Source organism: Cydia amplana, chromosome 25 (genome assembly GCF_948474715.1).
Source record: "Cydia amplana chromosome 25, ilCydAmpl1.1, whole genome shotgun sequence".
NCBI lineage: Eukaryota > Metazoa > Arthropoda > Insecta > Lepidoptera > Tortricidae > Cydia > Cydia amplana.
The window spans coordinates 2,277,244-2,291,248 of NC_086093.1; the positions used below are offsets into that span (position 1 = coordinate 2,277,244).

General features: G+C 38.1%; 1 protein-coding gene across 1 annotated transcript in view; it reads left to right on the forward strand.

The window, feature by feature from the left end:
• The first annotated feature begins 1,560 nt into the window (after positions 1 to 1,560).
• LOC134659546 (1-phosphatidylinositol 4,5-bisphosphate phosphodiesterase epsilon-1-like) overlaps positions 1,561 to 14,005 on the forward strand; it is a 165,464-nt gene continuing 153,019 nt past the window's right edge. The window contains exons 1-2 of the mRNA XM_063515212.1: positions 1,561 to 1,894; positions 3,922 to 4,040. Of these exons, the coding sequence (XP_063371282.1) occupies positions 1,825 to 1,894; positions 3,922 to 4,040 (189 nt within the window). The 5' untranslated portion in view covers positions 1,561 to 1,824. The remainder of the gene's footprint in view (positions 1,895 to 3,921; positions 4,041 to 14,005) is intronic.

A 14,005-nucleotide genomic window follows, 5' to 3' on the forward strand; every position in this document is an offset into this window, starting at 1 on the left:
AAAAAAATATATGATGTACATTACCATATAAACTTCCACCGAAAATTGGTTTGAATGAGATCTAGTAAGTAGTTTTTTTTTAATACGTCATAAATCCCCTAAATACGGAACCCTTCATGGGCGAGTCCGACTCGCACTTGGCCGCTTTTTTAATACATAGAGTGATTTAAGAGGAAGGTTTATTATAATTTGTTAACCCGTGCAAAGCCGGGGCGGGTCGCTAATAGGTTAATATTACATTAAGGGTGTGGTGTGCGTGTAATAAAGATTTTTTAATTATTAATGTTTTATTTGTCTATTGTTTAAAACTAACAGCAACAAGGATAAATTTCACAATTATTTATTCAGAAAATTCTTGAATAGGTATTATAAAATATTAGTAACATTTGTTTTGTACAATATGATATTTTGGTCGTGTGCCGTTCCCAAAATAACCTAACAATAAAACGCATTGAAACTGTGGACATTTGCCTAATGAATAAAGTTTTATGAAAGCGAAATATCAGAGGGTACGTCACGCTTAAACGAACTGAAAATCATACAAATCAGTTTGAAGTGTTGACACGAAAGTCACGAAACATAACAAAAACAATTAAATATGAAGAAAAGTTCAAACTAGAGACGGCTTCACCCGCGATTCACGCACAATTATCGTCTGGAGGGGGCTATACATCTAAACCTTCCTCAAGAATCACTCTGTTGATAAGTGAAAACCACATGAAAATCCGTTCAAGTAGTTTTTGACTTTATCGCGTACATGGGCGTTTTTTTTAAGTTGTCCTCTACACTTTTTTTTCAAATTTGGGATTTTTTATGTTATTTCTACTCAGAATCACGAGCTCTTTCTATCCTAATAGGAGAAAAAAAGTGTCCCAAAATTTCCATATATTATTCGGTCTTTCCATTCCGCGACCGCCATACAAAGTCTATGAAAATTCGCGACGGAATGGAAATAAAAACCTTAGGACACTTTTTTTCTCCTATTAGGATAGAAAGAGCTCGTGATTCTGAGTAGAAATAACATAAAAAATCCCAAATTTGAAAAAAAAGTGTAGGGGACAACTTAAAAAAAAACGCCCACCTACATAAGTACTTTGAGGATGTACCTATAGAAAAAATTGTTCTTGCTAGCAAACACAAGAGCATGATAAAATAATGTTAATAATAACAATTTTATTCTATAGGGATTTCTTATTAAAACAAAATCCCCAAGTATACGTAGGCATTGTTTTTAACCTTTTCCACGCCGTGTCAAATACAAAAGCTGTCAGTCAGACGCCACAACATTAAAGTGTCAAAACAGAAGTTGAACTTTATGTATATGCACGTAGCACGTAGGTCGATGTTGCTCTGTGATATGTGACCGATTAATCGGTCTTTGGCGTTGAACCTACGGTGCGGATATCTCGGTCATTGGCGTCCAAAAGGTTAAAGGCCCCTTTATTTGTATTAAGATTATCATTAACGAACCTATGCTATAACGTATACCACAACCACGTTGTTAGTCGTTGTTATATTTTACAGATTAATAACATACATTTTCTCTTTGTTTCAGATTAAACAATACGAGTGAACCTTCAAAATGCCGCCAAAAAGCCGTTGCCTTAAATCGCGCGCGCAATCATGAAAACGTTCCGCTGCCCGTCAATAGATGGCGATAATAACAATAATACGTGCTCATAGATATAGGTCGTGTGTTTATCGAAGGGTTTAACAGTGTTTTATACCGATGACAATAGATGGCGCTGTTGCTGATGAAGAGTGTAGTGTTTTGTACTGTAGTGTAGTGGGTTATAGTTTTATTAGTGATATAGTGCTTGTGAAATGCGAGACGGGTCCAGGCCAGGGCCGAGTGGTGCCTCTGCGGGGCATGGTTTTGAGAAAGATGATGAAGGTAAATATTTACTTATTTAAACTTTATTGCAAAATAGTGCTTATTTTGCAGTAGACATCTAGCGTCAAATGGCGGATTTATCAGTATCGCTACTTGACACTAGATGTCACGAGTGTCGCGACAAACTAAAAGTTGTTTCCAAGAATTTACAAAATCATAGAACGGTATATTTATATTCACCTGTGCCTGTAAAGTTTACAATCTTGAGCATTATTCCGACGAACATGTACGCTCTAAAACTAAGTTTACACCTAGGGTTGCCAGATCGAAAGGCGCTATTATCGGGAATTCATATCCATTTTTCGGGATTTTGGGACTTAAGTCGGGAAAAAAAGCATTCCAATTAGGTAAAGTAATTGTATCAAAAACAACGACATTTTGCATCATTGGCACTACGTCCAGATGCTCTGCCCATAGACGTTTTTATATAAAAATAGTATAAATTATTTGAGATCTTGAACAAACAAAAAAAATGTCTTCTCATTATCTACCTACCTATTATATTATCATTTATCATACTTATAGGTACTTATTAGGTATCAATAATCAAAAAAAAGGAACTAATTTATTTCTTAGCTTGCGCTTGCCACATGTATTTTATGTTACTTTTTACCGATTTTACAATTTTTTCTCATTTTTCACTAGGTATTTAACGTGAAGCTGTTTTTCGGGACAATTTTCACTTTGTCGGGAATCGGGAACACATGCTAAAAATCCCGCCAAATCCCGACCATCTGGCAACCCTATTTACACCACGAAGCATAACTTTTCAATCTCACTTCTGAACGTACCCCGTTAAAATGCGAGCGTAAACTCTAGAACTAGGGCGGAAGTCTAGAAATATGTTACTTTGGAATTTTGACTTGCAATTTGCTTACTACACAGACTCTGCATATTGGGAATTCCACAACAATGTCGCTTACGTAACGCTTTTGCCTTGTATGGCAGCTGCCCATATCAAATCCGTAAACTCTGTAAAGCGTTATTGGGTCTGGTAATAATTCATAACTTGGCTAATCATTTAGCAGTATATACTAGCGGCATTATTCATAAACGGCTGCTAACTTAATCAGTTGATGATCGCCGTTTGTCCCTATCTGTTGTTATGCCATAGAGAGAGACAAACAACGATAATCAGCTGATTAACTCAGCAGACGTTTATAAATAACGCTGGTAGTATATACTGCTAAATTGTTAGCCAAGTTATGAAATATGTATTACCAGGCCCAATAACGCTTTCTCAGCATTTTCAGAAGTATTAGAATAATTGCGTTATGTAAGCGACATTATCGTGGAGTGCCTATATAAGCATTTACGAAGTGGGAAGGGAATTTCATAAATAATCACCCTATACCTATAACATCATCTTTTTGTATTTTTATGGGTTCCGTACCTCAAAAGCAAAAAACGGAACACTTAGATTTAGATTTAGATATTTATTCTCATAATATGAAATTACATTATAAATTATGCTAAACTAATCTACATGAATTTATATTATGATCGCCATTAACATTAACATGATATTATTTATTAGATACAAATTAAAAATGTCTTAAAAAAAATCTTCTGTCAACAATTTTATCAATTCATGTCAAAACAAAATACGGGAATAACTAAGTACGAGTATCTCTTAATGAGTTATCTCTTAGTATCTCTTATAGGATCACTTTGTTGTCCGTCCGTCCGTTTGTCCGTCTGTCCGTCAGTCCATCCGTCTGTCTGTAGAAACAAGTCTACGTCTCTAGAAGCTGTGAAAAAATCAAACTTGAAAGTTAACGTAAAAAAAAGATACGGCTGTTTATGCCACAAAAAACGTAAATTTCGACACTCTCAAGGAAATCCAAATTGATAGGGTACACCCCGTTTGACCTAGAACTATGAAATTTGGCAAGTAATATCATCTTACACTACAAATAAGTACAGGGAAAAAAATAAAAAAATAGTTAAATTCGCTCGCTTGACTCGCTCTCACCATTTTTGTATCTGATCCGTTAAAGTGTGCTTAAGCATCTGATGGCTTCCAGGTTCCTCGGCCTCCGAAAACTGCAGCTACGAGGAGTTGATGTCCCTGAAGGAACTGCTGCACTTTCCAGAAGAAGTGGCTCTCAGGCTCACCGACACAGAATATCAGCTGTTTTACCAAGTAAGTGTGACACTAAGGCCTGAGTGCACGCTCGAAGCGGAGCGTTCGGCGGGGCGTGCAGCGTGGCGTCGAGCTCCCAAGGGATTTGAGCAGCGTGCACTAAGGCCGCTCCTATACGTTTGCATTTGTTTAACATGCACGTCGCGCGCCCCGCCCCGCTACACGCCCAACTCGAGCGTCCACTCAGGCCTTACACTTTAGTTACTATTAACAGCGCCATCTATATTATTTAACTCGAAACCTATGGATAGTGGATGATAAGTTCTCCATACAAACGTAAGGTAGACCGAGGTGAGTTCTGACAGAGGAGAGATGTGACATCGTCGATTTTTTTGGAATCTATGAACTAATAATAACTAGCTCGCAATAGAGTATTTGACTACTAGTCAAATCAGTTTCTTTTTTCGAACTGTCAAAACGATTTTGCTATTATGGAATTTATAATAAATTGAAACACTAGCATGTGACGTCACAATCAAATTACCGACTCTTTATAGTTTTGTAGGGGTTTTAAAATACATAGAAATAGTGTCCAAAAATAACTGCTAAAATCGACACTGTCACAACTCACCTCGGTCTCCGTCCCCATTTTCTTACCTGGATATTGATTTTATGGAAAATATTTCTACGTAATTTATTGTATAGGTTTGTATAGGTTAGGTTATTGACGAAAGTTTCGATTTTTTGATTATGTCAAGTTCCTTGATAAAAATGAGTGCCGTTCGCCGCCGCATTACTGCCGTCATTATGCGTAGTTCAACAATATAATCTAAACAAAAAAAACAATGGGTTGCACTCCGGGAGTGCCGACAGAAGTGAAAACTCAATGACATTGTAACAGTTTTTCGATCAGGTCACGTGTCCGTCTTACAAATGTTCAATCTGTCGGTCACGTGACCTGTCGCGAGTTTAACATTGCACAAAAAGTGCACAGCGCCGCTAAAGAAGTTTACACTTCAAAAAACAAAAATCTTCGGTCGTGCCAACCCTAGGGTAGTTTTAAAGGATTTGCAACAGTACGTGTAGAAAAAAGCTTGTGTACAACCTCTAGGGTTGTCCCTGCGACCTTCATTATGGCAGAGGCTAGACAAGACGGCCGTTTTGAATGAATTTTGTCAAATAAGGATACGTATTGTATTGCGTTTTCAGAGGGGGAAAACTTCAACGGAATTGCGCCCTTTTTTGCAAATTTTCGGCGCCTTGGCATAGTATTTATTTATATTAAAGTAAAATTACTCCCGAATGTTTGAAGACTGTTCGAGTGGGGAGATTATTAGAGTGGGAAGCGGTGCCCAGTCGCCATCAGATATATCGGAGCGGCCAAGGTGTTCACAATATCTGAACAAGCAATCTAACGCCTTGACAATAGAGGCGTGCTCAGCTATTTGTGAGCACCTTGGCCGCTCCGATATATCTAATGGCGACTGTCCAAGGGTAAGGCTGTATTAAATTGTACATATTCCATAAAAGTAAATACCTATTTACAACTTTGGGAACAAATAAAATTATTTTGTTAAATATTTTTGATTTGTGTTTTTAAGTAAGTTTTTTCTTTATTATATACTTACTTAGAAAACACCCACAACTTAGGAACAAATACCTATTTGTGATAAACACACAAGTAAGTGCCCTTACCAGGATTCGACCCCGGGTCCTCCTGCCATAACAATCGTTGACAGAACAATCGACCTAAAAAGGTAAAACCATTAAAGGTTAAAGATATGGACATGGACCGGTAGAAAAAAAACACGATTAATAATTATTTCGCATTTTCATCAACTCCAAGATTAAACTATAACTGTGACACCGAATAATATTGCTTAAAGCATAAAGAAAAAAATACATAGATTACTCACTCTATACATCAGTTTCGGTACCTACCAAAATAGACTATTATTTTCATAGTCGACATATAGCATCGAGTAGCGGAATTATCAGTACTGCTACATCTATTGTCAAGTAGCAGTACTGATAATTCCGCTACTCGATGCTAGATGTCGATAATAAAATAATAGTCTTTTTGGTACCAAAACTGATGTATGGAGTGAGCACTCTTGTCTTACTATATTTCTCTATGCTTAAAGCGAGAAAATATCTTAAAAAGTAAATTCTGCTCAGTGAACTGTCTGATTACATGACGATGAAAATCTCACTCTTGTAAAATAAATATGAAATGTTCTCGCAGAATTTGGAATTGGTTTGGGTCGGGTCATTGAGCTGAGCGAAGATGTGTAAGATTGTAATTTTTAACCTTTTGGACGCCAATGACCGATATATCCGCACCGTAGGTTCAACGCCAAAGACCGATTAGTCGGTCACAAATCACAGATCAACATAGACTTACGTGCATAGGTATGCATAAAGTTCAATTTCAGTTTTGACACTTCGGTGACGTGTGGCGTCAGCGTGACAGCTTTTGTGTTTGACACGGTGTCAAAAAGGTTAACCGCCTGGAGGGCCCGATTCGGATTTTGAACTAGATAGGTATCTATTAGACATCACCAAGATATGTCAGTGTCAAACAAGTGTCAAAAGTGACTTTTTTTTGTTTGAAGAAACGTCACTTTTGATACTTGTTTGACACTGACATATCCAATCCATATCGTTTCGATATCTAACATTTGACGTATCTTAAAGTTCGAATATGGCTGTCCTAGTCTAGTCGGTAGTGACGACCCGGTCCCGGGTTTGAATCCCGGTCAGGGCATTTATTCGTGTGTTTATCATCATCACACAGGTAATATTATTTGTTTCTGAGTTATGGATATGTTCTATGTATCGTCGGGTAATAATACTAAAAATACGTATACGTATACATATGCCTGACGCCACATACATTGGAGCAAAAAAAAAATTCCTTACGTCGTTGCTCTGCCACTGGTTCGTACCAAACGCTATGCATCCAGCTTTATCATGCGAACGACTAAGGAGTGGAATTCACTTCCTGCAAATCTATTCCCAATCCACTATAACTTAGATCTTTTTAAATCGAGAGTGAATAGACATCTTTTAGGTAAGCATGTTCCATCCTAGACAGCATCGGCACTTACCATCAGGTGAGATTGATGGTCAAATGCTTACCTATTGTTAATAAAATAAAAAATATTTTTTTTCGAAAAGTTTTATATTTAGGAAATCTAGGTACATATGTTTACTATTTAGAGTATGTACCATACAAAGGTTTTGGATGTAGTGGTAACCATGAAAAAAAAAGTATTTTTTCTCAAAAATGGACGGCAAAGTCGACGTTGCCGGTTAAAAAATAGGTCGCGAAGTGCGTAGTTTATGGTCATTCAAAAAATTAAAAAGTTAAAAACATTGCAGTCTCGATTTCGGGACTGCAATGTCGCATACAAATTCCATTATTTAACGAGTTCCAAACTTTTTAAAACTTCAAATGGCCATATCAAATGAAGGCATAGGTCCCTTAAACAGCCAAACAGATGATCAGCACTTATTATTATAAAGCCTATAACAGACTATCGCACCGCACCGCGACCTTGGAGCGTCGCACCCATAAGTGAGAGCGAGAAACAGATATCTCTTTCTCGCTCTCACTTATGGGTGCGACGCTCCAAGGTCGCGGTGCGGTGCGATAGTCTGTTACAGGCTTAATGTTGGTACCGCGACTATTTAGGTGTCTCAAATAGGTTGGCGTATTTTCAGCAGAAAAATACACTTCTTTTTTTTTGACAAAGGCGGGTTTGTGACGAATAGTGGGAATAATTCTCCTACTATTCGTTACAAACCTAACCTGCGCAGACCTGTGGGGTACTACTCTACCCGCCCCCATTGGGAAAAGACCAGGAACTCATAACTCAAAACTTCTGTACAACTCAAAACATTCTGTACCTAGCGTTATTGTTTTTGCTACAAATTAACTTCTCTTCTCTTCTCTATTCTTGCTTTTCTCTTTTCTTACTCCTGTGAATTTCCTTTCCCTTTCGTCCTTGGTGGTGACGTGGCCCTTACGGCCACGTTACCAATCTTCTCCCAACAAGAGCAGTCGCTGGTCACAAGGTCGACCAAACTGCATACTAATTAAAAAAAAAAAAAAAAAAAAAAACTTCTTTTTTTTTTAAAGGCGGCAAGCTAATTTTTTTAATGGTTGTATTTTTTTCTATGAAAATTAATGGAAAATTAGAACGTTGCTTCTGTAAGTTCTGTAAAATATTTCTATTTCTTGCACCATTTTTGAGAAAAGCACTATATATGACTCGGCTGGAAGGCTACTTGCTGGCTTCGGATTCAATTAAACGGACTCCCAAGGTCGTCCGTTTAAAACGAATCCTCAGCCTGCAAGTAGCTACTTCCGAACCTCGACAATAATGTACTATTACTATTGCCTTATCCGCAATTTATGACATGACAAATGCTGATATGGCACATTAAATAAAAATTATGCTTGTAAAATCTCTCAGCTATACCACTAGCTATTTTATAGTTCATTTATTTTTTAACCAATAATTTAAATTCAATTTAAGTTTAGCGAGTGTCTAAAAATACCTTAAAATTAGCTTAGCAAAAAAAACAACGGGTTGCACTCCGGGAGTGCCGGCAGAAGTGAAAACTCAATGACATTGTAACAGTTTTTCGATCAGGTCACGTGTCCGTCTTACGATGTCGCGAGTTTAACATTTTTTCCCCATCACAAAAGTGCACAGCGCGGCTAAAGAAGTTTTCACTTCAAAATTCTTCTTACATGGTGTTTTTCAGACAATTTTCACAGCAAAATGGCAGTGTTTTCACGTTCCCAGTGTTTTCCAACACAAAATCAAGGATCTAAAGTAAAGGCTGCCCGACCTCTTTGTTTTTAATTTTGCCGGCGACACAGATCAGATACAATAGATGGAGCATTATTAAATCAAATTTACAACTTTTTGATACACTTTTCGTCGGGTTACACAAATCTTTGTTTTGTCATTTTGCTGAGACATCAGTTAGCCGCGACCACGACCAGTGAAACCTGGCCGCGTAGCCAATGTGCCAATCGCTTACCCTCCGTAGCGATCGAAACGCAACTGTCACTGTCGCACTAATATGGAAGAGTGAAAGAGAGACACAAAGCGATTCAATGGCGAAGCGATAGCGATTGTCACCTTGGCTAGGCCGGCCGGCTGAGTCGAAACGCCGGAAATAAAGGTAAAAAAAGTAAATTCGTGATGGACCCGGTTGTAAATGTGATTTAAATACGTATAACTCTATTTTTTATGTCATAACTGGCGAAACTTCTTTATACACAGTCTATGGGAGTTCGTCTATTTCCAGCGATCGATAGGCCTTGGGTCGTGTGGGGATGCGACAGAAGACCAGCCTTTTCACTCATACAGAATACAATTTGACCTCAAACTATGTAACAAAGTACAAAAAGTACAGAGGGCCTACCGCGAACCACATTCGATGTGATGCCTCCCTGTCACACTTACGTACGAATTTACAAGTGCGACAGAGAGGCAACACGTCGAACGTGGTTCGCGGTAGGTCTTCAGACGCACAGATACACAGATAAATAAAATAATTAATAATTTTTATAGGATAAACTTACACAGATGGACCTAGACCAGGCGTGTCTCACTCCGCGATTTCGTCGCTTTGCTACAGATAGCTACTAGATAGCTAGCTAAAAGTATATCCGTTCAACCCCAATTTTGGGGAAAGCCATAAGCCGCGCGTGGCGCTGTCGCCACCTAGCGGCCATATCTGTGCTGATCGTAACAGACGCGTTTTGTTAGAGAGTGAGTCTTCTGTACTTAGTACTATTATTTATTCCGTGCCTAGACCCACAGTAAGCTCAATAAGGCTTGTGTTGTGGGTACTAGACGACGATATATCCATATCTATTAATATTATAAACTAGCGACCCGCCCCGGCTTCGCACGAGTTAAAAGATGATACATAAACCTTCCTCATGAATCACTCTATCTATTAAAAAAAACCGCATCAAAATTCGTTGCGTAGTTTTAAAGATCTAAGCATACATAGGGAGAGACAGTGGGAAGCGACTTTGTTTTATACTATGTAGTGATGCGAAAGTGTGTCTGTCTGTCTGTTACCTCTTCACGCTTAAACCACTGAACGGATTTAGTTGATATTTGGCATAAATATATTTTGAGTCCCGGGGAAGGACATAGGATGGTTTTATGTCGGAAATCCTCCCTAAAGAAGGTGCAAAGGGGGGTAGTATTATACTAGTCATCCATATTTAGCCGTATTATTTTGTATGGAGACGGCCGCTATAGAACGGCACCGCTATCCTAGGTAACCAGAGCTTTAGCCTTCAGACAGGCGTGTCTCACTCTGCGATTTCGTCGCTTTGCTACAGGTAGCTAAAAGTACATCCGTTCGGCCCCACTTTTGGGGAAAGCCATAAGCCGCGCGTGGCGCTGTCGCCACCTAGCGGCCATATCTGTGCTGATCGTAACAGACGCGTTTTGTTAGAGAGTGAGTCTTCTGTACTTAGTACTATTATTTATTCTGTGCTTCAGATTGGCTGCCGGCGGAGGAATTCTCTCATTCCCTGCATAGTTACGCCTAGAGTTGGGAAAAGAGTCTTATAAGTGGAAAAACTTAGTTTCTCTTTTTTAGGGAAAATCCGTAAATCCGTAGTCAACTAGGAACCTTTATTGTTTCGTCATATCCGTCTGTGCGTCCGTCTCTTTGTAATTTGTATGTCACAGCCGTTTTACTCTTTGTAAATGTTCTAAACAAAATTATGTTCTTAATTTTTTACCTTTTTACACTTCTTAAAATTACTTCAACCTTTAAACGAGCCATTCTTGTATCTTGTATATTTATTTATATGTGTATATATTTCGGGGATCTCGGAAACGGCTCTAACGATTTCGATGAAATTTGCTATAAGGGGGTTTTCGGGGCGAAAAATCGATCTAGCTTGGTCTTATAATATTTAAAACCTTCGCGTTTTGAACACATATTAACTCACATTTATAGACGGGTCTAACGCGAAATTTATTCAATTACCTTTATATACCTTTATATACCGACGTTTCGACACAGGTTTCACTGGTCATGGTCGCGGCCAACTGATGTCCCAGCAAAATGTCAAAACAGAGATTTGTGCAACTACCCGACGAAAAGTGTATGAAAAAGTTTGGGGTAGACATCACATTTTCAAACCATCCACTACACATAATGTTAATTATTGTCAATAGTCCGACACGCAACACTCACAATATCCACGCACACGTCCAAAGATAGATCCTTTGGCTTTTCAACTTCTGTATCACTGGTTCCCAAGTTGGCGATAAGTTGAATCCATCCTCCCATTAAAATTCCTGGGGTGTTTCTTGATTTCAATTGCTTCTCGCACAACTCGAGGATAATAATGGCGTTCAGTGGAGACGACTTTTGGTCTATGCAACTCATTATGTGTAGTGGGTGGTTTGAAAATGTGATGTCTACCCCAAACTTTTTCATACACTTTTCGTCGGGTAGTTGCACAAATCTCTGTTTTGACATTTTGCTGGGACATCAGTTGGCCGCGACCATGACCAGTGAAACCTGTGTCGAAACGTCGGTATATAAAGGTATATAAAGGTAATTGAATAAATTTCGCGTTAGCTTGGTCTTATCTCTAGGGAAACGCGCATTTTCGAGTTTTTATATGTTTTACGAGTTTTGCTCGGTCTCCCAGATATTGAGGACTGAAGAGACTCGACTTTGCCAACACTACGTGCCTCGCATATTGCTCGGTCCAGCAAACGGCGCATTTACCACATATTGCGTGTATATTGGACTGAATTGGCCCCGGACGAGATTTATAGGGTCCTTAAAGGTGTGCAACTTTATTTAGCTGACACTAGCGATCCGCTCCGGCTTCGCACGGGTAGTTTAACTAATTTACACAAAACCTTTACAAATGATACACCTACACTCTAAAAAAAAATTGATTGGCCCTATCAATATCTTGATAGTCGTAATCAAGCATCTTGATTCCATACGAGCCTAACAAGAACTTAGACACATCAAATAAGGTAATTCTGATTGCTATTACTATATCTATGTAACTGAACCAATTAAGATCTTGTTCAATATTTACACGAAAAATAATTATGCTAACTAATTGATCCTAGCAAGATCAACTAAGGGCTTGATAATTATTATCATGATAAGTTACTGTACCAACTAATACAAAGTCAGTTTAACTAAGATGTAGGTCAATATTAACATGAAGAATTACTGTATTAACTATTTGACCCAAACAAGTTCAACTAAGAACATGATTACATCGACTAATGCACCTTATTAGCCTGAACTAAGATATTGTTAAATTTGAATCTCAATTGTTTAATCATTTCAACTAAGATGTAAATCAATGTTAACATGAAGAATTACTGTATCAACTATTTGATCCTAATAAGTTCAACTAAGAACATGATTGCATCGACTTATGCATCTTATTAGCCAGAACTAAGAAATTGTTAAATTTGAATCTCAATTGTTTAATCAGTTCAACTATGAAGCTTGTCTAGTACAACAATATACCATTCTTCATCAATTGTACTAGTACAATAAAACACAACAACAAACAACAAGCTTCATAGTTGAACTGATTAAACAATTGAGATTCAAATTTAACAAAGTAAAGTTTTATGAAAAGGGGGTAAATGAATAAAACAAAATATATATATATAATAAGATGTTATTTATTCATCTAAACATTTAGAAAACTAAACGTTTTACATTTAAAAATCGAACTTTCTTTTACATACCTTACATATATATTATAATTAACATTTAAAACGGGCTACAAATATAATGACCGTTTGGCGTACAACCGTCGATTTCCCCCTTATGGGTACCCGTTGGCGGCAGGCTCGGGGACGTCTGTCGCCTACACGAGGGTCCCTGGGATGGCCAATGCGCAAAAAATGGCGCACTCTTAGAGAAGTAAAGGGAAACAGTTCCTCCGAAGTCGAGTCCGCAGTTCGGACAGCCGCTGGCGGGGTTTCGGAAGCATGGTCCCGATCGTTTCCCGTGCCTCGCCTTAAAGCCTTGAGGCGGCCAACAGGGGTTTTACTGGGTAGACCTGGGGTCTCATTAGTCCACAACAGGGATTCCCACATAACCATCCCGGCCCGTCCCCGCGCCTTTTATTCCCGTCGCCGCGATTAGCACTTGCTCCATGTTGCACATACACTATTATCCATTAGGTACACAAAGCAAAGGTAACACGTTCACTGTTCCAGGCTTGCCGTGAAATAAAGGCACAAGTAAAGTTTATTTCGTTGACGCGTACTTGAATGACTAAGTAGTTGAATGTTGAACGTCGAGGCTGAGACTGACTCCCCACTCGCACGGTCACAGGCGCCGCAGGGGCGCGGGCGGGGAGGACCGCGGGTGCACCGGCGCCCCCCTACTTATCTCTTGATTAAACGGATTAACTGATTATTTAATTTAATTATGAAGAAAATCGTTTTAACAAATAATTCTTAATAGAATGGAATATTAGTTTCGTAATTAATACAATAACTTGATCATAATGGGATTGAATGTTTTATCTTCGTTGTTCTAAATATTATATGTTTAGTTGATTAAAATACCAAGTCTTATGTAAATCAACAAAGAGAAAATAATCACATAAACTATTAAAATGTTCATAACTATTACCATATTTATCTGTTTTAATTAATTTGTTAAGGATTGAATCAACCTACGTTACATAATTATGCCAACAAGTTAATGATAGATGCAAAGTATACAATTGTTAGGATTAATAACATACCTACTTTATTAGTTCAATCACAGATACACTTATTGTTTTAAGTAATCAGGTTTCTTTGATTTATATAAGATCGTTATTGTTATAATTAACTTAACGTCAACTAAGAGAAAACTGCTCTTAGTTGGTCTTCATTTTTTAGAGTGTAAACCTTCCTCAACAATCACTCTATAGGTATTGATAGGTGAAAAACGCATGAAATTCCGTCAAGTAGTTTTTGAGT